This window comes from Rhamphochromis sp. 'chilingali' (assembly GCF_963969265.1).
Source record: "Rhamphochromis sp. 'chilingali' genome assembly, chromosome: 2".
Taxonomy (NCBI): Eukaryota; Metazoa; Chordata; class Actinopteri; order Cichliformes; family Cichlidae; genus Rhamphochromis; species Rhamphochromis sp. 'chilingali'.
This window is the reverse complement of record NC_137930.1, coordinates 53,613,514-53,640,851: the sequence shown is the minus strand read 5'-3', so window position 1 is coordinate 53,640,851 and position 27,338 is coordinate 53,613,514. Positions and strand designations below refer to the sequence as shown.

Genomic DNA, 27,338 nt, shown 5'->3' with positions numbered 1-27,338 from the left:
CTGTTAGCTTTAAATTTTGATAACACAGGTGGTGTCCAAAGCATCCCAACCTGGTGTGCTTCCCTTTACACAATCTATTTTTGCAACCTATCACATAATAAAATCATGTTGCATTTCATTACCACACACAGCGATTTAACGAATGCGTGTATATCCTGTATTCTGGCTGACTTCAGCTCTGCCCTCTTTTGTCTTCCTCTTATCTTCCGTGTTTGAAGAGGGAATGTTTCTGTTCCTATCACCTATGAAATAAACCATTCTGATAAGGCAACATTGTTTCAGCTCTCCCTGAGAAAACTTACCTATGGGTTCTGATAAGCTGAAAAAAAAAGTCAGCCAGCAGCTGCCTGGTGACACGCTGCACTGAAAGGACTGTCTGGCTCTCTGCGAGCGTGTGCTGAGAGGTGATGGACAAGACCCGGCCTCCTCCCTGCTCCTATCACTCCCTGTTAGCGCGTCTTCTCCTCCCCTGCTTCTAACTAATCACAGCTGACAAGGCATACACAGGGCTCTGTAATACGCCATTGGGTGGAAGGAGTTGTGCTGACCTGTCTTAATCAGGGAAGAAGGAGCAGGAGAAGGACGTTGGGCTATAAAAGCGCGACCTCGGCTTAACAGAGACAATGCTCTGTCTTCATGAGAAGACCAGATGTTAAATGTTAAACAGCTTCAGGGTTAAAAGTGTGTGCTTAAGTGTGTGTGTGAATGTGTAAGAGAGGGAGAGGAGGGGGGGTGGGTCAGGGTTGAGAAAGAAAAAAAAATACTAGTCCAACGTGAGGCAACTTCTTTGCACAGCATCAAATATGAGATTACCTGTGCTTGCTTTGGTGGATCTCTGTTTGCATATGGTGCATCCAATTCACGTGATAAGGGTGTAATCCCACGAGATTATAGCAGGCCATGTGAGGAAACACACATATGCACCTCATGAACTGTGAACACCGTGCATTTATACACCCACAGGCTCTCTTGTGCTGAAACATTGATGCAGACCTTTCACTGTGACGTAATACTGTATATCATCACTGACACTTACAGTGGGATGATGGGATAAATATTTCAATGGAAGGGGGGTCGAGCTGGAGGACAACCACAGCACTGTTCCGGGAATTTCGCCGAACTACAGTTCGCATGCAGAGCGCCCCGTTTCTCTCATCAGCATCTGCGCATAGCCTCAATTTAAAATGAATTCATCTCGAGGCAATTTGAAGCTCTGAAGTTTGCTTGGTTCTCCTGAAAAAATAAAATAAAATTTTTGACAAAAAAATAATGTAAGAAAATGATAAATTAAAATAAACTCTTTGTGATGTAACGTGCTTTGAATTTTTGTTCCTAAAGACCCCGTAATTACTCCAAACAGAGAGAAACTCCAGGGAAATATAGGTCGTCCACATTTTTTTTTAATTTTTTTAAATTTTCTATCTTAAAAAAACGTATACAAATACTCATATGCATGTATATGTTACATGGTGATGTATTAAAAATGTTTTAAAAAATATATGTGAGGACAACGCCTGCTGGGCTGGCTGAGGAGGATTTGGGGGTTTCACTGCCGCTGCAATATCTTGCTCCCTGTGTGAAGTATTTACTCGGGGGTGTGAATGAGCTGAGACTCACGGCTGGTTAAAGAGCTGGTGACAAACACGCGAAACGCTGAGCGACAACCTGGCGGACACTCACTCGAGCGGCTTAAATTCCTCAGCGGCTTTTATCCTCGAAAGTAACCGGAGACTCTTACCGTTTGGGGAGAAACCGAAAAGTGTCGAAACAAATGGTTTAAGGCTGAATGTTCGCAGAACGGGACGGATGTTTTGCAAAGACTGCTACTGCTGCTGCTGGTGCTGCTGCTGCACGGGCCGTGGATGTACAAAAGAACGAGAATGACAGCAGACAAAGTCAAAGAGACGGCGCGCCACAAAGGAGGGCAACGCGGGACATGTGTGTGCAAAGAAGCGGTGCCCTAGATCTGTAACACATCTGAGTAATTCTGTCGTCCATGCTTCTTTTATGTTGTTTTGGGGCAGCAGTTCCTCATCCCGCACCTGGAAAAACAAAAGAGTGCATTCCCTGGCAGTACATCTCCATGCGTAAATGGAGAGACGTGTGTGCGTATTCGCCGTGCTCTTTTCCTTTGTGCCTACAATAAATTACGCTTGTTTTGTCACTTGTGTCCTGTCCCATGACCGCACTATCATAGATGCATTATAGACTTCCTCATACTTCATATCTGCCATGAGTGATGGCGATGCCTTCAGAAGCTTGCAGTAACGGTGCGCAGAGTAGCACTTACGAAAGAAGCTTCGGCGCACCGGATCGCAATGGTTATGTGAAAACATGTGTCATTCCACTGTGGCGAGACCGACACTATGAGTCGTGGGTGAGACTGATGTTTACAAAAATATGGAGTTCGCAAAGACTCCGGAGTGCGGTGTGTGTGGGCTCGCTTTCGTTTTTTCTCGCTCTGCTGGTCAAATGTGCAGACTGGAAAGCTGATGCCAGCAGCAGCGCTGACAGCAGACTCTCGCATTCATCGTCTCCCCTTCACTTCGTTTCAGGCTGCGCAGCAGAGCTGTTGCAAACTTGCTGGAGTGTGGTTTCGCCATTGTTCACCCTTGTATGTGCCTTCTTTTGGGTCGGTGTGTACTTAATCCGCTGCGGGGTTCTAATCCAGACCGCCATCTCCCTCCTAACCTTGTGCCACCTGGGCGAAGTAGCGGCGTGGTCTCTTCTGGATGGGACAGATGAGCAGCTGTTTTCATTCACGACAGCGGCAGTTGTTGTGCTCCTCTGCGTGGCCACCGGCGCACTCATGGTAGTACGGTTGAATCAGGGCATATCGGTGATCGTTTTCATCAGCGTAGTCAGGACTATCTCACTCTTCTCTCTGCACAAAGTGCGGGCCACTTGGAGACCATACGTAGCGTACCTGGTTGGAGTGCTGGGCATCCTGCTGGCGAGGTATGCTGACAAGCTCCTTCCCAACCAAGGGAGACACAAGGAGGGCTGCACCCCTGTGACTGAGGCCAGGGAAGAGATCCCTGTATTTAAAAGGCGCAGGAGGTCCAGTTCTGTGATAGCCTCAGACATGGCACACAGTCAGTCCAACAGCAAGTCACATCGCCGGACCTCTCTGCCATGCATCCAAAGAGACCAGGTAAGAAGTTCTTGTCCCCTTGAACTTTTCTCTTTCTGCTTTGTGTCCTATGAATTTTTTTTGTTTGTTTTTGTTTTTTTGAGTGGAGCGGAGGAAAGATGGGAACAGTCTGAGCAGTGGCATCAAAACATGGACCACTGGCCCTTTATGGATCTGATCACAAATTTCAATGTTATTTTATTATTATTAGCAGGGATTTTAACAAAGCCAGACAGTGTGCAGGATCCTAATTTGAAAAGGAAAGTCAGGCATGTCACAACAGAATAACATAACAACAGAAAGTCTAATAATATGATAATACAAGTATTATTATAATTATTGTTAAGTAATGTGTTGTTTTTTGTATTTTTTTTAACCTTGCAGTGTGGAGATTACAGTTTACTTGGGTGTGCTTTGATCTTTGATCAGATCAAATCATTTTTGACAGATATCTTGTCATATTTTGTGGAGCTAATTGCAGCCACTCTCAGGCACAAATTCAATACTAACAAAGGATTTATTTTTCCTATTTACATCCACACTTAAACTGTTTAGACAAGTTATCATTACAAATACCTTTTTAAAAATCTAAACTGATAATACATCTTAAAAAACATATGAATTAATGCAGATTTTCCTCATTTTTCAAGAAATCGATGCACATTTCAAACCAGTGTAATGTTTTTGGAGTAGAAAAAAAACTTCGGCCTATGGTTTAATGTCAAGCTCACTTTTGTCATTTCAAAAATAAAGTACCAAATGTGAAGTGTTTTTGCTAAATGGAATGCTATTTTTGAGTCCGTGCCTTCGAGTACTGATGAGAAAGGGAAGCTGATCCCTGTCATCCCTAATTTTTTTTTTATCAAATGTTTTCCCCAGATAATGTCTGAGCCACTGCTTTTCTGTCTTGGACTTTAATGTCACTTGTTTCTCACCACTTTACTTGCTTGCTGTACTTAAACCTCTGGAATGTGGTTGCACTGACTTTCAAATTTTTACTGATACTGTTACACATGCATTCCTGCGTTAAAGAAGACAGGTTAGCTTCACTTAAATGAACTCATATCAACTCTTAAAGCCTTTCGAATGCAAAATCAATGAATGGGAAACTGACTTTTAGAGCCATCAAAGCTATCGTTGTGACCTATGAGTGTGGTTAGTGTGGCAGATGAGAGGCTGCACTGTCGGCCACTTGAAAGATGCCTTCAGGGCTAGTTAGTGTTGCAGTGTGCTAGTTTGTTTTTCTTTGTGGTCACACACATGCACACATATGGTGCACAATTTGGATATGAAAAGACTCTTAGATATTTTACACTTTGCACTTTTTTTTTATTTAGGAATGATTTTGCAACTGAAGCTTATTTTTGTGTATTTATTTTTTACTTTTTTTTACTTGAAGTAGGATGTTAAAGAGTTGTCCCACAAATAAAATAAATTATTTCATATTATATTTATTTACACATGAGGAAAGCAGTTCAATTTCTACATATAGTTTTTGATATCTTCTCAATTCTGCATGAAATATTCTCTAAATTTGCTCTTGTTTTCAGTGTACGCGACGATGCTTTTAAAACAATTCAGAAATCGAGTAAAGGTAAAAGTTCAGTAAAGTATATTTTTAATTTCTCCATGCCTCACCAAAGCAGTGAGACTACGCGGATACATTTGACAGCTAAACTGCAATAAGTCACAGCAATGCACCTTTACAAAGCTTGCAGATGTCAAAACACATAAAAAAGGGTGGACACCAGGTTTTACTTTTGGATTCAGGCTCCACTGAATTCAAAACAGTTGCTTAGAGCACAGTAAAAACAGACAAGTTATGATTTATGATGTTTTGTGTTTTCAGTCCCCATACCTCACTCAAAAGCAGGATGGAACCAGCTGACAAAGTAGGCAATATCATGAAAGAGTGCAGACATTTACAACATCTGTGACTCTCCTACATTGTCACCTCAGCCAGGCTGGAGCCCTCTGCTGAAAGACCGTCTCAATTACAGGTGTTTGTAGTGGGACGTAAAGACGGCAATGCAGGCACCCACAGCGCAACATGAAGAAGTTCACGACATATTAAAGCTTCTACAACAAAGGCCAAGTGATGCACCCTTCCCTTTCATCTCTGATGGTTCTGCTTAGCAGTTGACCAGTCACCGCCTGCATGTAATTGAGCCACACATGGCGTGCATATGCTGTCTTGTCTGTGTGGTCTGTAATGTGTAAACAAGCTTGCGCTGATCCACACTAGTCATCACCTTATTCCCACTGGGCTCTGGCATCCCAGGGGGTTGGTGGGGGTGAAGGGGATCAGTCACACTTTTCGGGGCCCGCGAAGCAACCGCCACATGGTGATGGGAACAGGAGAGATGCCAGACAGCAAATATATACATCTATATATTTTTTTAAAAATCCGTCTGGCAGATGAAAATATATGTATTTAGTGTTTAACAGCAACGAGGCTGTAATTTTCTAGGAGTGTCTTTGTTGTAAAGAGGCTGGTTGATGTTTTAACAGTTTGCCCTTTTGCTGTTTTCAAGAGAGTTATGATGTTTTAAAGAAGCAGCATAACAAGGAGTACATCTGCGCTGTGTTGACCCAATGATGTTTACACTAGTGCTATGTGACTGAAGTGTTTGAAGAACAGTGTAATCCTGGATGGAGCATTACATTTGATACTTAACTTTATTTTTCTCAGGAAGCTTCTCTCAAAGACCTTTGAGTCTTATTAAAAAAAACAAAAAAAAAGAAACAAAGCTCTTCAGATTCATAGTCACGATGTAAAAACTGTTTATTCAGAAAATAAACAGAGCAAAGAGAAATCTGTTTCTTTGCTTCATCACAAATCTCAAAGCTACTCTACCCCCCATTCTCATCACCATCCTTCCAAAGTCACGCTTTGAGGCACTGCTCAAATTCGCACAACAGTAGATTTGATAAACAGTAATTTTCCCTTTTTTTAAACACAAATTGGCTGCCGACATCTATCAGCTCACTAAATAGATGCATTTTGCAATGCTGGGGTTGTCCCCCCCACCTCCCACCCCCATCTTTGGCTTAATAAAAGAAAGTCATTATCAGCTGATCTGATAGCAGCTAGCAGGGGCCTCTGCGGGATAGTTCTTCGTCTTGGTTTAATACGAAATGACAAGCCGGTCTTCTGTATTTCAGTTGGGGATATTGAACTGGAGAATAAGGTGTGGACTCGTGTGGATCACTTTTCACAGCATGTGAGGAAATTTGAGTCCAAGGCTGTCCTGCTGTAGACATAAGCGCCACCATAGAACTTTCTGTGCGCAGAAGCAGAGGAAAGCAGTTTTGACCTCTCCTACCTGAGCTGCAAAGTTTGGGCAGAGCTGATCAGGCCGGTAATGGGGAGTAAAGTACTACACCCTTTGCAAGGTCTTTGAAGCCACTCCCCTTTCTCTCACTAACCCTGCCCCTTTCCATAGCTATTTCTCCACTCTCTGTACTCTCTCTGACACCAGCACAAATATTATCCCAGCCAGAGGAGGAAATTCTTTCTTAACTCGGATGATGAAGATATTCTTGAAATCTATGATAATGACTTCCTGCAGAATGGGTTCCAAACACAATTACTGTTGCTCTTGTAAAGGTTTCCTCTTACTCTATTTTTACCGCACTGTCCGTAATTGAATTGTGTTTGGATGGAGGAGGTTGTTGATAGCCTGTAGGGCAGTGATTTACCACTGCACACTCTCATCCTGAGCAGCTTGTTTGTATTCTAAACTCGTAGCCTCATGGGACATGATGCGTTTTAACTTTTTTTTTTTTCTTAAATATTTTTCAAAAACTTGAATGGCCTCTGGGTTAGGAATGGTCTCACTGAAAGCCTCCTTTTGCACTTGGAAAGGAAGCTGATATCAGCATGGGGTTCCGTGTCTTGTGATTGGGCGTTCCACTTCACACTTTCAGTCCTCATTCAGTCCCCGTGTATTAGCTGTGCTGTGCGTGTGTGAAGAGGAGGCGAGGGGTGGAGGAATCGGGGTAGGAATGAAAGTAGGTCATTTGAGGTTTTGTTTAGTAGCCAGGCAAAACACCAGGCTTACTCTTACCCCCCCCCCCCCCGAATGGTGGAAGAGTCTTGCGTTTTACTGATGCAGAGTAGCAACTTTTAACGTGCTTATGCTCCAGATTTGTATGTGTTACCTCTGCCATGTTGGCTAACCAGCATGAAGCCACATCACTCCAGGTTTTGGTCTTGAAGTTGCCCGTCCAAGCCTCCAAAGGTTCTCTTGGAATTATGAGAACTGGGTGCTGTTTCCATAGTTTTGTCAATCACTTCAATCAAATATGTCGTCATTGTGCACACTGAAGTGATTAATATGTAGTTCAGCTGGCTTAAGTATCAGATAAATGGCTTTGACACTATGTAACCAAACCAAACAGGTTATCTATGCCAGTGGCTTTTGTTTTTTAATTTCTTTTAAATAATGTATCCAGCTGATCAACAAATAGTTTTAAACAATGCCTTTACCAAAAGCTAAGACTTTGTCCAGTGTTTTTTTCCCAGATTTTTCCACAAACTGTCAAGTTTTCAAACCGTTCCAACGTCTTCTTCTGTACATCTGTATGTCTCTCAGCTTCCATACTGGAATAGCATTCAAATGGCGGTAAAAAACCACTACGATTGTACACTTGTGTCTTCAACCAAACTACAGTTGCCATGGCGCAACGTGCCAGGTTACAAAATCAAGAGCTGCACGACTGACTGAAGTGCTACAGAGATTGTTGTGCGCGACACAGGCTTACAGGATGTGATGTCAAATTTGCCGCATGACACAGTGCTATATTTTGACAATGAGCTAATTTTCTTGTCCATAATCACTTGTTAGTGATATTACCTTGATCCTAGAGCTTAGCATTTAACTGAGCGAGAACAAAGTTATCAGTATTGATCGCAAAACAACACAAATAACGCCCAGGCTTTGATTAACCAGAATTATTCTTTAAACTACTCTCCTGAATCACACATCTGTGTCCACTTCTTTCATTTCAGTCATTTACAGCAACAAGATCTAGCTCATTCCCTGTATCTCTGATCATTTAAGCCAACCAAACTAGAGGTCCGGGACTGAATTGAATATCCTTCCCTCTCTTCCCTAACCCTGGCACAACCACGCTCTGGTTCTCTACTGATTACCATGGAAATTGCAGACGTCTGTGTGAGCATGTGTGCACATGTGTGTGTGTGTGTATGTGGTGCCAGCAGCTTGATGGCTGCCAGCTGCTGTAGGCTGAGAGGTTGAATCCGCTCTGAGAAACATGGAGGGCCTCTAACCACAGACGCAACCCAACACAGCTGGAACGGCTAGACAGATGCAGGCCTCCAGCTCTAACACACATCACACATATTAACACCTCAGGTTCCCAGTAACTGGCTCACACTGGACTACAGCAGAATCTAAAGTGAAGTACAGATTTTTTAAACTTCTTTTTTTGCGTGAATTGAATAGTAGATTATGAACTGTACTCATTTCTCCTGTGTTCTTGACTAAGGCAACTATGTCACTCAAGTTTTCTGTGTTACCATAAGAGATGGACTATTTCTGTAATGGAGGTGAACAGAATGTTCCTGGCACAAAAGTGTTTATGAGTAGAGTATGTGGGCGTCCGTGCTTGTGCATGAGTGTGTGTCTGTGTATGTGAGACAAAGATAGAGAGAAAGTGTGCGCACGTGGTGGTGAAGAAGTGGATGTCCGTGCATACCAATAGGGCTGGATAGTGTTTGTAATACTACGTAGCCAATACTCGCGTCAGCATGTCATTACCATAACTTGTTGATTTTTTATTTTGAGAACTGTAGACATGTTTTTATTTTTCTAGAGAAAAGTTTTTTTTACTTGTTATAGCTCATTAATGTCTTTTTATCTTACTGCTAGAACAACTGAATTTGTAATGATTGTATAAATATATATATTTTTGGTCTATTTAAGACTGCACTTTTAAGAACTGGCTGGGAACAACTTTAAAAAATTAGTCTATATGGGGAAATCTGGCTTAACAGTAAGCATTATCCCTGCTAGATAGATCTAAATGCATGAAGAAATATTAGATAGCCCACTTTGTAAATGTGGTAAACTGCCCTTAAAGAAAAATAATAATACCAAAGAAACTGCAGAAGTAAAGAATATTCAGCTTTATTTGTCATTACCATAACATCGTTTATAGAAACATGCAGCCTAAAGTGATTTTAGAGCACAGACGGTGGTAAAAACATAAATAGAGATTTTATAAGATCTTAAAGTCCTCAGATCAACTAGGAGATCAGTATCTTCTTATTGATCTATTTGGTAGATATATTGATTCTTTTAAAAAGCCACAACATCGCTCTGACCCTTGAAATATGAACATAGGTCCTTTTTGGGGTGTCCTGTGATGCCTGTGGTACCAGGAGGGTGGCAGTGGTGTCTTGTGGCTTGCAGGTTGGAGCCCTGAGGGATCAAACTTAGTGTGGCACATCCTGCAGATGCTCAGACTGCAAACAATGTTTTGGTGGGTAGGCTTGTCATAGTTACCCAGACATAAATGACAGAACCCGAGAATTTTATTCAGTTCACCTAGTCAGAGGTTTTAGTGTTGTGGCTGATCACTGTAGGTCAAATGCATGCCTGAGAGATGGTGCCAGACTACAGGGGCAATACAGGATATATCTAGTAAAGGATTGTTCCAGGAAAAAGTCCTGCTGGTTCCACATTCCAATAACGGTTGTGGAATTTTTATGGTGGATCTTTTTTCATAATTAGGCATTGTGGTCCTTAGGCCATGGCTGCTTTCTGGCTAACATTTCTAGCATCACTGTCAGGCCTTTACAATGCATATGAAACGAGGGTATATGTTGAAAATTTACTTACAAACTTATATTAGCAAGCAAACATCTAACATCTAAAAGAGTCATAAGATAGCTTTTCCTAAATTCTGAAGTCTGAAACCGAAAAAAATTTGAATAACTTCAGTATTTTCTTGAATCCAAACATTTGTGTCTGTAACCCTGAAGCCAAGCCATTTTGCTCTCTAAGGGATGGGCAGTACATTCGTTTGGGGAAATGAATGCAATGCCTCAGGCTTTCATGTCTATTTATCATCCTAGGGGCCTTTCAATCACAAGAGGAGCCCACCTTTAAGACAGTAATCCCTTACATGAGGAGACATTCCAGCCGTTGCCCTGCTGCTATATGAATTGGAATGTGCAGGTTGAAGGGCCTGAAGGACAGGCCCACGGGCCCATTTACTCAGCCCTTTCCCTTTCTCTCCCTGCACACCGTGACCTGAGCCAACACCACCATCCCGGGCTGTCACCAGGTGTACAGCTGGCCTCTGCCGAATGAATAGATACTCTCACATTTCCCCAGGAGGTGTGTGCTCAAGTGAGCATGTGTACGTATTCAGGAGAGGGAGGTGGAAATGTAGTTCTAGACTGAAATAGCGACAGCCAGTAGAATGTGTGAAACACAGAATAAATAACTGTTCGTTTCCACTCTCTCTTTTCTTCCTTTTATATTTTGGAAAATACCTCCCCAGAAAAAAAAATTATCTAAGGACTCTTTCATCTGAGCTCAGATTGAGTAGGGGAAGGTCAGCTAATCCTCCTGTTCCAGTATCATTGTGTCTGCATTAGAAACAGAGCAGGCCACAGTTGCTGCTGTCGCTGCTGCTGCTGCTGCTGCCATGACTCATTTAGCGAGGGGGAACATTTTGAGCCCCTATGACTGAGGCTGCCCAATAAATCCAAACATAGTCAGCTATTAATTGATTATACATTTCAAGAGCATGACAAGAGAAGTGGTTTTCAGTGATGAATGACTGCATTTAGTAATCCACTGCCTGGTTTGTTTCTCAGGCTTTCAACTGTTCAGACTGTTGAGACTTTTTTGTTCAATTTAACTTGAACATGTAGTGTGAGTTGTCCCTTAAACATTGTACTGTTTCCAAAATGCCAGTGTTTATAGAGGTATTCAGATCCTTGATAACAGCTTGCATGAACACAGGAGTGGTGGAGATTCAAACTATTCAAATTCTGTCTTATAAATCCAAACAACTTGTTCTTTGAGTGTTTTGATTTCATGCCCCTTTGAGCTTCTATTGTGCATAAATTCAAACATATTTTGTGACACATTTACTTTGAGTATTGAGATTAGACAAAAAGATGACAACTTTCTAAATTGTAATTAAAAAAAGTAAAAGTTCTTCTTATAGTTTTGTGTTTTATTAATGAGAATCAAGTAAGTGCAACACTTAGCATTAAAGGAAGAGTGTATTTCCATAATTACACACACACACACACACACACACACACACACACACACACACACACACACACACACACACACACACACACACACACACACACACACACACAGTGCTTTTTCTTTACATCCTCACAGTAATAAAATTGGCCTTTAGTTTAAATAGACTGCTCAGTCCACGATTTACGTTTGTGCTTAAATATATGTACTGTAAATATATGTAGATATAGGTACTTTGATGTCACTGCCTCAACAATGCTCTATATGGGAGTTAAATATACATTATATCATGGAATTACTATTACCTGTTCCTCAATATATAAAAATTACTTTAGGGATATATCTTGCTGAGTTTAGGCTCAATCTTTTACGTAGGTTAACTTTTTTCATCTGCACATTATAGCTGTAAACCTAATAGAATGAAATGTAGAATTTTTGTGTCTGGTATACAGTGTAGAGTGTAAGTATAAAGTACTGGAAAATTGAGATTTCAAGTAGATTAAAAGTTTGAGTGCAGCACAGTAAGTGGAGTAGACTTACTCAGCTACATTGTGCTAAAACAGTTTCAGCTTCATATCGTTAATGACAGAGTTCCCTGGTTAATAAAGTACATATCGTATCTCACTTTATTTCATTTGGTCAAGCTCTGACTGTGGAATATAATCTTTTAGACCCGAATGTAAAGCCGATTTAGTCAGCAGGCTTTATGTCTCTCCCGCTCAGTGGCGTGGTGCAAGGAACTGTGTTATTGTAACCTCTGCCTGGGGAGCCCTCCCCTTCAGTCCGGCCCACTGCCTCACTGGCTCACCATGAGCCCGTCTGTCCCTGCAGCCAACAAGGCTTCTGCTGTTCCCTGCTCAATGCTATGTTTTACTCTCTAAATATGTTAGAGAAAAAAAAAAATCTGTCTGTACATCTGTCTGTCAGTCGGGCTATTTCACCACTTGCAGTGGCAAGAGTCTTCGGGTTTGGGTTAGGGGTTGTTTTTTCACAGTCACTTTCAATTAACCAGATATTAAAAGTGCAATGTATAACTGTAGGTACATGCTGAACTGGCATGAAGATTAATGGTGTTGATATGATTTGTTTTTTTGTTTTTTAAAAAGAACATTTTTGGGAGCATTTTATGCCTTTCTTTTTAATAATACTATTAGAGATAGACAGGTAATGCAAGGAAACAGAGTAGGGGAATAACAAGCAAACTGGTGATTCATTACCCATGTGGCATGCGCTCTAACCTCTCATCTATTGGGTCACCCCATAATTTAGATTTTTATGGACGTGCTGTGGATGAGGTAATACCAAAGTAGGTTACATTTAATTTAACAGTGCAGAGCCTCTTTTGGACAACTTTGGTTACATTTTTAATCCACTATGCAACAACAAATAGCTAATTTTTCAGAAATAAGTTAGTTTTCCATCCATACATCCATCCGTCTTCTTCTGATTATCCAATTCATTGCCAGTCTATCCAAAGACATGCATGGCGACTGCTGATTCTGAAATAGCCGTAACTGTAAGTTTTGACTGTCTTTCTCTGTTAAGTTCAGGGAGAGTTTATGTTATGTTTTAATGATGTGAACACTAAAGTTTAGAGGAACTGTTTTCTTTTTGTTCAGTGTGTGTATGATAAATATTTAAATCTTTATTTTAAGTGAGTATTGTGCACTTGACATTTACTTGTTTCAAGATGCAAAGAAAGCAACCAAATGGCTCTCCGACAGACTCACACTTGCATGACTTAATTGCTCACTCAGTGCTCTCGTATTAAGTTAGAAGTGTGGGTCTGTGTCCAGTTGTTAGAAAACAGTGAGACGAAGGCAGCGCCACTGTCCTACGTCTATCATCAAATGCTTGTGCTCTTTAAGTATAATGAAGAGCACGATGAAGTACCGCTGTGCATATTTTCTGGACAATGTAACTGCCTTCCAATATACAAACGCACAAACAGATTGCAAGGTCCCATTGATTTGTTATGGCACTGCTTGGAGACACTAAGCAATGCAAAGGGCAACTTGCTTTTATGTAGATGACATCCATTTATATTCTGCCTGAGTTTATTGCGATGAACAGCAGGCTCTTCCGTGTATGCATGTTTTGCCACACAATCCTGTGTAAATATTGGACTGTTGATTCCAGGCACCCCTTCCTTCCCAAGTTAGCCAATACCAACTGCTAGCTGCTTGAAGTAGCACAAGCCAAACCAATAAATGATAATGTACACTCATATGTTTAGTGCGTGTCTGTAGTCTGTGTGTTGTGAAGAGAAACGCTGAAAGCTCATACAGTAGCAATGGGACTGAGATTAGAACAGGAGTACCAGGCTTTTTGAATGGTTATTTGCCAAGGGCCACCTTAGATTTCTCTCTCCACATTCCCTCTCTCTCCATAATATTTTCCATTAGCTGCTGTTCCATTCATACTCTCTCTGGTTCCTGCATCGTCTCCTCCGGGGCCTGACAGCTTGAATGAAATCTCCATATCTATGATTATCCTTCCCTTTTCTTCTCTTCTGTTCAGATTGGAAAAAAGTTTGCCAACATAATATGTCTGTCGTGTTGCACCCCCCCACCCCTTCCCATGTGGTCAGTCACACTTCAGTATTGCCATTCAAAAATTCTGATAGGTTTGGCTGATGATTCTTTAGGGTTAGCGTTTCCATTGTAAGGATGAAGAAAGGCATGTGGTGGTTTTGGCAAAACTCCACAAACTGGAGAGGCAGAAGGACCTTTGTCGTCATCAGGAAACGTGACCCACTTCTCAAGAGGCAAGGAGCCTTGGGCTGGTTGAGCATATGTTGCACAGATGAGCCTGCATGCGCACGTGCATATACACACGCACACACTAACACCTAGTTTTTATGCACACATTGTACTCTGTCTTTATTTTCCGTTAAAATGCCCACAGAAAGCGAATAAATGACACAAGACATTTAGGTGGGTCTCATTTGCGTTTATGGCTGTGCGCAGACGTGAACCAATGCGGTCGTCTGCTTGTGAGATATTAGTCTAAGAGTTAAAGCATCACAGAAGTGACTTAGTGAGTCACTGAGGTAATATCTGGTGGTTTTTCTCTAACAGGTGTCCGAGCGACAGGAAAAAAGGAGCCTGAAGCCGATTCTACAGTACGTCTTTTAGTTACGCCACTTTGGTTATGTAAGGTGGATGTTCAGCTCTCCAGCAGCTCCATCAATTGTCTCCTTTTCCCATCTGCCGTGATTTCAGATGTTACATAAAGCCTTTCTTCCTGGTCTGTCAGTTAGATATGTAGGCTCTCTTTATCTCACGGCTATTTGCACCTTTTCCTGAAAATGCAACTGTGCCTGTCACGTTTTTTTGTTCCAGCAGAGTGACTGCACAGTTCAAGCTGACATGCATTCCCACTGGAGAACCAAACCTGTACAGTTTTGTTACAGGTGTGACATCTGCAATCAATATTATTATGCTGAAGCTGGGTCACATGACTTGTTGTAGCTGCACTCATAGCTTAGTCACCATTATTGCCAGAATCTGCCGTTCCAGCTCCTTCGAGCGCTTTACTATGTTTTAAATCATTGTTTTGGTTTTCTAAAGAATGCTCTGTTGCATGCAGAAATCCCAATAGGAGAAGGGTCGATTGATTCTGACATCTATTGGTTCTATAACCTGAAATCACTGAACAAGGGCACACTATTGACCAGGTGTTTGGGGGTCTATCTTTTTTTAAAAAAAATCTCTTGTTCTTGTTTTTTTATGGCAAGTGACCCTAACCAGGGAAGGTTAAATCAGATTTTAATGAAAAACAATCCTTAAAAGTTGAGTCAACACAAACATTTCTGAGAGTAAAAGAAAAAATTAAACATAGAAGCCCTGCTGGAGGTTTTCCTAAACTACATTAGAGATCGCTGTTGTGGTCTCACATGTATCTGATCAGTCTGTAATTAGAAGGTATTGAGTATATCTGTATATTCAATCATTTCATTGCCGTTTTAATGTCAGAATTCAACCCAGAAACACAATTATTATGGGTTTGTTTTTATTTATTACTTTCAATTTTTGTTTCTCTTTTAGCCTTTTCATGTGACATCATTTGAATCTGGACTCATTCTCCCGTGGGAGTTTCGTCTAATCAGATTTCACCCCCTAAACCTGATATGCAAATCTGCGGCGTAGCTGATCTTCTACATAGTTTGCGCTAATTTGAACAAATTTGATTACATCAAATAATGGAAACAGCATGTTTATTCACACAAGAGTTAGATGTGTAGTCTCTCTCATTCTTCCTTTGTTCATTCTTCAGCAGAGAAAAGGTGCAAGCAATTCTTTGCTGGCAGAACAGTCGGCGATTTTTATATGAACAAGTCCGTCTTATTGTCTTTGCAAACACCTCATTTCCAGGGATTTATCCCAGAATCTTTGCAAATATTTGGATTTTTAGACAAATATTTTGGATATCTATGTTGCATATACGTCACAATAATATGTTCAGCCTTTCTCCCTTGCTTCACTTTCTGGCATGCCACAGCTGGCAGTCAGTTTCCAATTTCTGAGAAAAAATTTGCTTATCCTAGATCTTAAGAAAGGCAAACATCAGTGCCTGTTGATCTCAATTAGTAGCTTGGCTGCGCAGTCGTGATAATGTTAGGTTTTTAATCCAGATCACTTTTTAGCAGCTGTGTCCTCTTTGTTAGTTATGGGAAGCATCAGAGGCATCATATTATTCCAGGCAGATGTTTGATCAGGCCTCTTCACGAACAAAATGGTTGGACCTCTAGAGGGTCCTCATACTGTTTATGACGAGCTGATTATTTCGGAAATGTCAGGGATAACGAAGATTGGTCACCTTCAAGAAGTGACCCAGTTTCTAAGATTTTTGCATTCCTCGCCAGCCCCTCTGGTTGCTGACGGACAGCGGGCTGAGACCCGAGCCAACTACATGTTTATAAAGATAATTATCTGCTTCATTTTACACAAAGTGCACATGCACGCATAACACGCGCGCCCACCTGCAATAAAGGGGGCCAGAGTGCAGTGTTATAAGCTGTAATAAGCACCCATTTATTTCCACATTGGCACAATGTTAACTCTGATTCAGGGACCGGCGGATGAAAAGGTCAGTGGGCTTGTTTTGAGTGTAAGATTTCCATCATCACATCGCACGCTCTAGCAGATCCAGTCCAAACTGCACAAACAGTGTCTCTGCAGCACTTGACAGCCTTGATTCTGCCATTAAGTCAATAATCTACCCTCACCCACTCCCTCTCCTCCTCCCTTCACAACTGACCTGCTGTTAGCTTACGTACTTCCCTTTTTACTTACCCTCAACAACTCTTATCCAAACAGCAGTATAATTTTCCCCCTTATGTGTTTCCCTTTCTCCCACCGTGTCATTTTCCACAATTCTTCCTTTGCATTTTTTTCTTCTCCCCACACTTCTCACCCAGCATCTTTTCATTGTTTCCAGACACAGCGGTGAAACATATTGAAGAGAATGTGTGGAACGTCAGAGTCTGTTTTCACAGAGAAAGGCAGGGATACGGACACACACACACACACACACACACACACACACACACACACACACACACACACACACACACACACACACACACACACACACACACGGGGAGAGATGTTCCAGGAAAGTGGCATCTGTGCAGCCCATTAGGGAGGGATTCAGTGGACCTGTGTGGGCCTTTTACATATGGTGATCAGCTGCTGGAAAGGAACTGGAACCAAGGGTCACATCTGAGAGGAAACATTAGGGGAGATGAGACATGTTGGACAGATGCATTCCCTTCAAGGTCCTTTAGCGCTCTATATCAATGCCGTGGTAGCAGCAGACTGGTCAGGTTTTTCAGATCGGCAGGACTGTGCTGCAGGTTGCAGCAGCCAGCAATTCCATTGGCTGCAATCGAACCCTCCCACTAACTCAAACATGTGGATAAAATTCTAACACTCCTTGAATCATAATCCCTAACAAAAAGTTGTTCATTTGTTCTCAGGAAGTCTGAGGATCAAGAGTAAACGGTGCGGGAGAAACTGAACTCCGATCAGCAGTAGCACTGTTATTACCGCCGGTCCGCCCTAAAGTAACGGATGCAGAAATGGCTCTCTTGAGTGCAGGTGTACCCTCTTGCCCTTAGTAACAAGAGAAGTGAGTGAGGAAGAAAGCGTGGCAGAGGTTTTTGTTTTTTTTGGGAGGTGAAGTAATGAGGTGGCCTTCTCTTCAGACCCCGCAGCTGCAGTTCATCAGTATATTTGTGTTGCTAAGTCTGAAATGACTGGACTAGATCCCGACTGGATCCCGTCCATGTCGGGGCAAGATACTTCCTTCTTTGCCCACCCCTGTCTTTAGTAATTCAGTTTAATGCTAACTTGTAATGAAAATATTGTTTTCAATCCCCAAAATATCAGAATTCATTTTAAATATGAAATGTAACTCCTTCTATTACAAGTTCAGAATCAGAATCAGAATCAGAATCAGAATACTTTATTGATCCCTGGGGGAAATTATTTTTTGTTACAGTGCTCCATTTTAAACCAACATTAAGACAAGACAGACAATACGCTAACTAAGAATAGTACAATATATACATATATATACATACATACATACATAAGTCACTTATAAATAAATATTTGGAAAAGAAACATGTGTAGTTGTAGCAGCAAACAGTGTGTTAAGTGGATGCGTTGTACAGGGAGATGGCCACAGGCAGGAATGATTTCCTGTGTCGTTCAGTGGTGCTTTTCGGTAATCTCAGTCTCTCACTGAACGAGCTCCTGTGACTGACCAACATGTCATGGAGTGGGTGGGAGGTGTTATCCAACATTGTCTTTATCTTGGACAGCATCCGCCTCTCCGACACCACCTTGAGGGAGTCCAGCTCCATCCCCACAACATTGCTGGCCTTACGGATCAGTTTATTAAGTCTGTTGGCATCTGCGACCCTCAGCCTGCTCCCCCAGCATGCAACAGCATAGAGGATCGCACTGGCCACCACAGACTCATAGAAAATCCTCAGCATTTTCTGGCAGATGTTGAAGGACCTCAGTCGCCTCAAAAAATAGAGACGACTCTGGCCCTTCCTGTAAAGTGCTGTGGTGTTTTTAGCCCAGTCCAGTTTATTGTCAATGTGTACTCCAAGGTATTTATAGTCCTCCACAATGTCAACACTGACCCCCTGGATTGAAACAGGGGTCAAGTGTTTCCTGGTCTTCCTGAAGTCCACGATCAGTTCCTTGGTCTTTGCCACGTTGAGCTGCAGATGATTCTGCTCACACCACGTGACAAAGGAGTCGACCACAGCCCGGTACTCTGTCTCATCATCCCTGCTGATGCATCCAACCACCGCAGAGTCATCAGAAAACTTCTGAAGATGGCAGGTCTCTGTGCAGTGGCTGAAGTCTGTGGTGTAGAGGGTGAAGAGGAAGGGGGAGAGGACAGTCCCCTGTGGTGCCCCTGTGTTGCTAATCACCTTGTCAGACACACACTGTGGGAGACGTACATATTGTGGTCTTCCTGTCAGGTAATCAACAATCCAGGACACCAGAGAAGCATCCACCTGCATCGCTGCTAACTTATCACCCAGGAGGGTCGGCCTGATGGTGTTGAAAGCACTGGAAAAGTCAAAAAACATGACCCTCACAGTGCTCGCCGGCTGGTCCAGATGGGTGTAGACACGATTGAGCAGGTAGATGATGGCGTCCTCTGTTCCGAGACGAGGCTGATAAGCGAACTGAAGGGGATCCAGATGTGGTCTTACTATGGGTCGCAGCTGGTCCAGGATGAGCCTTTCCAGGGTCTTCATGATGTGGGAGGTCAGTGCCACGGGCCTGTAATCCTGGGGGCCACTGGGACGAGGCGTCTTTGGTACAGGGACGAGGCATGATGTCTTCCACATCACCGGGACCCTCTGCAGACTCAGACTCAGCATAAACAGTTTATGAAAGACTCCACACAGCTGCTGTGTAGCTTCATCGTATGTAAAGTTGGGGGGGGGGGGGGGGGGGGGGGGGGGGTTATTTTGGAGAAGAAAATACTTTTTAGCCAACAACACTAAGCAAATGTTCCTGACTCAAGCTTTACACAGTGTGTATTAGTGTGTAATTCCATCTTCTAACAAACTGATGTATTCCCGGAATCATAGAAGCTGCCATGTTGCCTTCCCATCTCGAATACATTGGCCAAGACGAATATTGCTGCTTGGCCCAGTACTTTTTATTTATGTGGCTAGAGACCGGGCATATTTGTAGTAGTAGAAAAGAAGTCGTAGGCATTTGCGACAACGTGACCGTCATTTGGATAAAATGTCATCCTCTTCCTCCTCACCTCAAACCTCATCGCCTGAACTATTTGGAGCTCTAACACAAAAAATGTGCATAAAAATGCTCATTTATTCCAGATCTTGTAAGAATTACTTGTTGTCGGCAGATTACAGAAGCTGACAAAAACTGGCTAAGCATCCACCTTTAGCTAGGATTAAGCACTTGAATTGAGAGGTGTTGACTGCAATATACTGACATCTAGTGGTGAGATTTTAAACTCTGTAACTTTAAAATAAGAACAATAACAAACACTAATGATGTTGAGAGTTGAATAGGAAAATGGAACAAGATTATATGCAAAATGATTACAAAGTAACTGACATTTTCCCGCTTTAGGCAATGTTTGTGACAGCCTTGCACCTTTTCAAAAGTTAGTTATAGTTAGCTAGCAAGATTTTAGAACAACATTTTAAAGTAAAACAGTTTCTTCTTAGCTGGTCACGGTGATATTACTAGAGGAACCGTCCTCTGGGAGGCTCCTGCTCACGTTGTTTTTTGAAGATGTGTTGTGTCAGAGCACCTGGTCATCAGAGCCTCAGGCGGTGGATGTGGCTGTGCATGCTGCATGAACGTGAGACTCATTAAGCCCACTGGCGTGCCAGGTGGACTGCAGCTTGTGCTTGTTTTAACACACACACACACACACACACACACACACACACACACACACACACACACACACGTGTGCGTGCGCACGCACGTCTCCATAAGCTTATTCTGTGATGCATCAACACATATATGTGTGCTTACTAATAGGAGCACAAATAAGACACATTTACACAATTTGCAGTGACACACAGAGGTAGGGAGAGCTACTGGCCTTGTAAGCCTCTAATTAGATCATCTCAGATATGGTATCATTGTAACCAAATTAGTGATGATGCAGAGTATAGTATATCAGGTTTTGGCCAGAGCTCAGTCACATTTGTGGCAGAGAAATGACATGGAGTACTTGTCCCAAATGCAATAACTGAACTTGCGTCATGGAAATTAAGGACAGTTAAAAATACAGATACTTCAGAGGAAGGTAGATTGATGCCTGATAAAGCTCACATGTAACATCATGTTCGAGCATAAAGAGGAAAAAGAGAACATTCATCTGGCTGGATGAATACTCCTCTTGAAATCACTCAGCAGTAGTTACAATCTGTCTTATGATCGATCAGTGCTAACCTGTGTCACTTTTTCAAGAAAAAACTCCTTTGAAATGTCAATACAAAGAAACATATTTGTTGTTAAATTGTATTTTTTTTTTAATCATTATAACATTAAACTAAACTTGACTACTATTGCCAGCTGTCTCAAGATATTTGTTTATAATTATTGATATTTTTCTCACATGACATCATGGGGACATTTCTCAAGAGTTGTACACTATACTTGGTGTGATAAAACCACCAGTTTCTCAGGAAAAAGTGTCTATTCCCTGACTGCTTGGCAGTGGTTCCTGGAACTTTCTTGCTGTCTCTGAGTGAAATCAGTTTTAAAGTAAGGGTTGAACCCAAAAAAAAAGCAACCCCTGGTGATTGATTTGGTTGCTAGAAGATTCCCACAGTTGTCTGTGGGTTTTCATGTTGTTCGTGTTGGAAAAAAATGAAAAGAACAAGGTTCACCTTCAAAAGTAAAAGTTGGGCCTTTTTCAAAATGTACAGCTTTTACTTGGAAGGTAAACCATTTCCATTTCCAATTTGCATCACACGTTTCATAGTTTCGCTGCAGTTTGAGGGATAGCTGGACAGTGTTTGTAGACAAGTCCATCACTTCCATTCAAACCATGACTGCAGCATTATGCTAGCAACCAAAAACAATTGCAAGGAAGTTTTTGCCAACCATTTAATGATTACATGTTTTTCTCTGGTGATGGTGGTTGCCTGGAGTCACAGACTGGTCTGTAGACTTGTATGACTTCATTTTCCCAGCGACTGCCACCGACTTCAAGCAACTCTTACAACCATTTCTCCCTTCATGACTGGTGGTTGCCTGACGGTCATTTCTAAGTCTGTGTGACTGCATCTTAATCACTTGATCCTACCTCACCTACATGATTGTTACACACTCAAAATGCTGGGCAAGGTTGTTTTTCTAACCTGTCATGTCAAGCAGCTTTAGCAAGCAAAATCATGATCTGAATCCACTGTTGCACCTAAAACATTTACTTTGTGGACAAGTTAACGTCATAGTGGTCACACATCTGAAAAAACCCTCAATATGTATTATGATTTTACATTACAATAAAACAACTGGGAATAGGTGAAATACCAGATTTACCCCTTTGATGTGAAAAATCTGCTAAAACAACAATGAGCTTTAACACATTGTTTAACACAAGCACCTTTTTATGAACAATCACTCTTATTTAAAAGTTATGTCTCACTAATGTAGTTTGACCACATTTAGATTTATGACAGTCTATACTGTGTGTAGCCACATTATTGTTAAGACCACTAAACAGCATCTTGCTCATATGATTAAAAGAATTATAATATTGCAACCCAGTACCACATATAATAGACACACTGGTCCACTGTGTCGATTTCACACTTTGCCTCTCCAAAGCGTGAAAAAGACATGCATCCAGAAGTTGCAGTACTAGTTGCAGTAACAGCAGAGAAAGATATTTTATTTTATTTCAAGCCAACATGAAAAAATCACGGGATGCAACTTCTGCATGCGTGTCCAACTTTTTCCCTATCTGGTAGCATATAAACATGCATGCTCACCGCAGTGTGCCATATTTGATATATCGCCCACTCCTGGGTGAAGTGTAATTGGTACATTTTTAATAATGTTTTAATACTACTCAAACCTTATAGTGAACAGGATAGTTAAACTAGCAACTTAATTAAGTATTAGCATATTATAATGGAGTCAGTTTTTTTAGGACCACTTCAGGCTGGTGTATTAAGTTGTGCTTTTGTGTTCTTCTCAGTCCAGAAAATAGTAGGACGTCTCCTAAATTTTTGAGCAACCCATCTTTCATCTCATTTTTCCTGCATTCTGACATTTTAATATCTCCAGCTCCTTATGGTTACTGTTTCTACTTGTTTCGACTTGATTTTAGTAACATACATTCCCACTGTTTCCATAACCCATGAATCTTTGTTTCTGTGGGCTAACTAACATTACTGCAGCTATTAGAAAACATGAGCTGGCTAACATCAAGCTAGCAGCATTTTGAGCAAATATGCATTGTTGAATACACATTTAGCAGTTTCTGGAGGACAGCTTACGGTCTGCTGTGTCTGAATCAACTCTGGTGAGTTAAGAAGTTTAATTATTTCAGTGCAATTCAAACATTAAGGTGCAAAATTCATAAGCATTGATTGGTATTTGCAACAACACGTGCCACTTCTTTTGTGTTTATGCTAGCTGGCAGTAAAAAATAAGAAAAATGACCTCATTGGCTTTCCATGCTCTTGCCGTCCGTCTGAACTCACCTAATGGTCTTTGTGTCGGGAATGTGTAAGGCCTTTATAATAGAGTCTGCATTACATGTTTGTCTCTACATGCTCTTCTCTGATAGGCCCATTTTTCTTAATTACCAGAGTGACTGTTTATCCACTCTGTTTGCCTGGATCCTTATCAGCCCTAACAGTGTTTTAACTCCCAGTGGAGAATGTGTGGGAGAAGACGAGAGGAAGTGTGCATGCAAGTGTGTGTGTTGTGACGCACAATAGTGTACATGTAACCGTCTGTGTTTGATGTGCTTTGTCAGACACGGGTCAGAGTTTGTGGAATGCCGAACATGCAGATTCTGTCAGTGATATCCAGGTTGTGGTTGTGCTGCTGAGGTAGTGTTTTGTGTTCCTCCTGGTTGCGATGGAGAGGTGGGTTCTCTGTCTGTTGTCACCGAGTGGACACTTGTGTTGACATTTTAGAGCAAAGCGATGAGTGTTCAGGTTATTGCCTCATTCCTCAGCACTGACATTATCAAGCATACAAGGAATTTGCATGTTTTCCATGCCAAATCGGGAGCATTTGTAAAAACTGGCATTATTTTAACAAGCCTGATTGTAAAAATGTTCTTCTAGACCGTCGTCTGCAGTCTTTTTCTCATTTAAAATGGAGCCGTTTGAATGAGTTGGCCATGTGTATATGTATATGCTTTTGTTTGTGCTTTTAGTGTACGTGTGTGTGCGAGTGCACACTGAAGTATGTGTGTAACCTGAGCTCTGGCCATCTCCCTGTGTGTGAGTAATGGTCCCTGTTTTATTGGCCCACTCCTCAACAGAGTCTATGAGTAATCACATAATGCATGCTCTGACGTCAGCACTGTTTCCATGGTAACACAGTGCTCCCCACTCTGGGGAGGTGCGTTCATTTTTTTTCTTTCCCCCACATCTCGTCCTAGAGCCTTCAAAGCTCCGGCTCAGGATGGAGACATTACTCCTAAAGCTAGAATCACCTCCCCCCCAATCTATAGTTTCACAATGTGCTTGTATGATTAGCACCAAGGACTTTGCTCTATTTTACCTGCCGCTTCTCCTTTTTTAGTTCTTTTCATCCTCACGTCTCTGTGTTTCACTCTAAACCTTGTAGTCTTTCATTTGATTTGTCCCCATTTTAGTCCTCCTCTGTTTCCTTTTGCCTCCCAGCTCTCTTTCATGATTAACCCTCATTTTAATCTCTGCCCTCTCTCTTCCCTTCTTTCTTCTGCTCTCAAAAACTCCGTAATGGTGAACAAACCACCTCTCACGCCAGATGTACTCATTTCCCCCACGTTTTCACGCACTGCTGAATTCCACTGAACGGACGACCCCTCTCTTTTCTAAAGGCTTTCCTTTTTTTGTACGATATTTTGCCTTTTCCCTTTTCCTTCCTTGTTCTGTTCAGAGGACCAGCTGTGTGTATCTGTTCCTACCAAAGATTAATATAATTCCAACCACCCGAGGGTTGCGACATTTCACTAAAGCAAGTTCAGGTACAGTTCATAACTAGATTGTGAATGGAGTATGTCTTATCTACACAGGTACTCTCTTAAATTCATTTAGCGTTAGATTTCTATCAAATAGATGCATTAAAAAACAAAATACTGCATTGCATAGTTTTTCCTGCAAAACTAAAACCCTAACTCTTACCCACTGCAAAGGTTTTCTAACTCCACTATGCCAAATCTATCAAAGTTCCACAAAGTCTAACTTTTTTCCAAGCCTGAAAACCATCAAAATGTCAATAATCAGGCCAGCCTCGATCTCTAGCTAGCAGCAGACTGTCTGTCTGGCTAGCCAAACACACAGTGAAGCCATTAATGGCTCTCTGTTTTGTCTGTTGTTAATGCACAGAGAGGCAGAGACTGAAAGCATTACGTTGCCCATTTTAACCATCTCCTTTTCCTACTGAAAGTGGAGCGTTGCTGTTGAGAAAAAGGGCATTGGGGTCGCCTAAACCTAGCAGTGATTTGCCACTGCCTTTCTGTCATTTAGATGCTCGACTCTGCTGCTCACTGTCAGGTGCGTAACTGGAGGCTAAGAGTGAAGACTGACTGGTTGTCTGGGTGACAAGGGAGCAGGACCGCTGTAATAGACTTTGTGTCTCTTGTTAATCAACAGGGCTCTGCTCACACAGGCGTCCATCTTCATTTTCCAATCAATTAGATCCAGTGCACACCACACACACACACACAGGTGCATGTGACTGAAGTTACTCTGTGGATGTGTGGAAAAGAGGCAAAAGAGTCAGATGGAGGAACCCCGAGGGGTAGTTATAAACATGTGTGATTCTGTGCAGTTTGCCAGTAAGGCAGTCATAAAAAAAAAAAGCTTTACTGGTCAGCCTTGGGTTTCTGGATGACTTCGCCTTGACTTTGAGAGGCCCAGGGACACACAGAGCCACAGCCATTTGTGTATTTGTGTATTGTTGCATGTGAGTTGAGTTTTGACCAAAGACCCTGAGAGTGCAACCGAACCATAAACCAGTAAGCCCCAGTTGAGGGCTTAACTGCCCGAGGCAAGGTCTGTTCTGCCAATGCAGGTGCCTTGGTTGCTGACAGTTTAACACAGCACTGCCAGCACTGCAAAAAGATCAAGTGCAATGAAGGACAAGGAAAAGGTGAACATTAGAGTCAGAGTATGGACTAAATATGAATGTAAAAAAATATATCTAAAAATTGGGAAATTTTATGAAATACAGGTATCTAAACTTGTAAATATGACACTACATTCAAGAGATGGTTAGCTAAATGTAGCATATGGAACAAAGGGATGCTGCTGCTCTCTTAATGTCTGTCATTTTCTTCCAAGCTCATACACTCTGTGATTTCTAAGCCAGTTTTGTTTTTTCTAATTTTGCTTCACCTGCTCTCAGTGTGTAAAAATTCTTGGCGCTACAATGCATAACCAAGTTATATCAATTGTTGTTTTTATGTCATTTTTTCCCCCAGGAATAGCTTTGCGATCTGAACAAGAGATTTTTGGCTTTTCTGAGGTTTTAGGTTTTTAGGTCTTGGCAATCAGGAAAGAAAAACTGTAGTTACTCACTCTATTTCACCTGAAAAATCATTTCATTCTTCTTCTGGTAATTGTATATCTGGTTAATCAGTGCTTCAGAGGAATTGCATCATCCATGTCTTTGAGCTAAGCTTAACAAAACTGTAGCTTTACTCTTGAAGGACAGATACAAGAGTGTTAAACCACATCTTCTATCATTTTACGTTGTCGATCATTGCAAATCTACTAATTGCTATTCAAATGTATAAATGATTGAAATGAATTGTGACACATGGCAAATGCAGCAGCTCATTATTGTTGCTGTGATTAGTCATGTAATGTTGTAATCACCAGCAGCGACTGTTTTGGATGTGAGCGCAGGCTGGACGAGCTCTGCCCATCTTGCTTCTTCTCTTTAGGGATTTACAATGTGACTGTGTTAGAGGTGGCCAGATCTGAATTTTGCATTCACATCCGTGCCCCTCTTTTTCAGCAGGAAAAAAGGGGTACCAGATCCACTTGGCTCAGGCCAGGCGCATGTGTACTGCTCAGGTTATAAGCGGAGCGGTGATTTACTTGGGGTCTGTTTTCAATTAATGTAGTACGCACATGCAAATGATAAACATGCAGATTTTTTTAATATAAAAATTTCCATGGTTTTTAACTCCAGGGTGGCCATTTTGTATTTACAAGTCCTACACAGTACAGCCTTATCCACTGTGCAGTTGTAGTTGTTAATGGCTTGGTTTTATGATACCTATCTTCTAGTCTACCTTTCCAATTAATTGAACTACTTCCCATTATAGCGGATTATCCTTCCCAATTGGGCATTTTTTGAGCCAGGATTGTTTTTACAATGTTCGTCATTTATTCAGAGTTGCAGCAGACTTTATTTCTTTCTGCTTTTACATGGTCTATGGAAAGTACAATTAAAGCAATTACAGATGAGAATTAACACTAGCTTCAGGCTACAGACCTGCTTTGTTGGACTTATACGGGATGTGAACCTCTGCTGAACACGATCTTAAGGCTAAGGCTAATCTTTCTTTTCATTGTTTGATTAATTATCCTGCCAACATTACTGATTGACCAATTAAGAGAATAACAAATGAGCCTTTGGACCATGTAATGACTGCGCGAGGTTAAACACAGCCTCCATCAAAATTCTCCATAACATTTTTCCTGCTTTTTTTTAAGACAGTAGCAAGAT

At 41.6% G+C, this 27,338-nt stretch overlaps 1 protein-coding gene across 2 annotated transcripts in view; it reads left to right on the top strand.

Moving 5' to 3' along the window:
* Positions 1-678: 678 nt before the first annotated feature.
* LOC308392867 (cGMP-inhibited 3',5'-cyclic phosphodiesterase 3A-like) overlaps positions 679-27,338 on the top strand; it is an 87,380-nt gene continuing 60,720 nt past the window's right edge. The window contains exon 1 of one of the 2 annotated variants that reach the window (XM_080876152.1): positions 679-3,154. In XM_080876152.1, coding sequence (XP_080732278.1) covers positions 2,240-3,154 — 915 coding nt within the window. In that variant the 5' untranslated portion in view covers positions 679-2,239. The remainder of the gene's footprint in view (positions 3,155-27,338) is intronic. The other variant, XM_080876151.1, reaches the window with a different exon arrangement.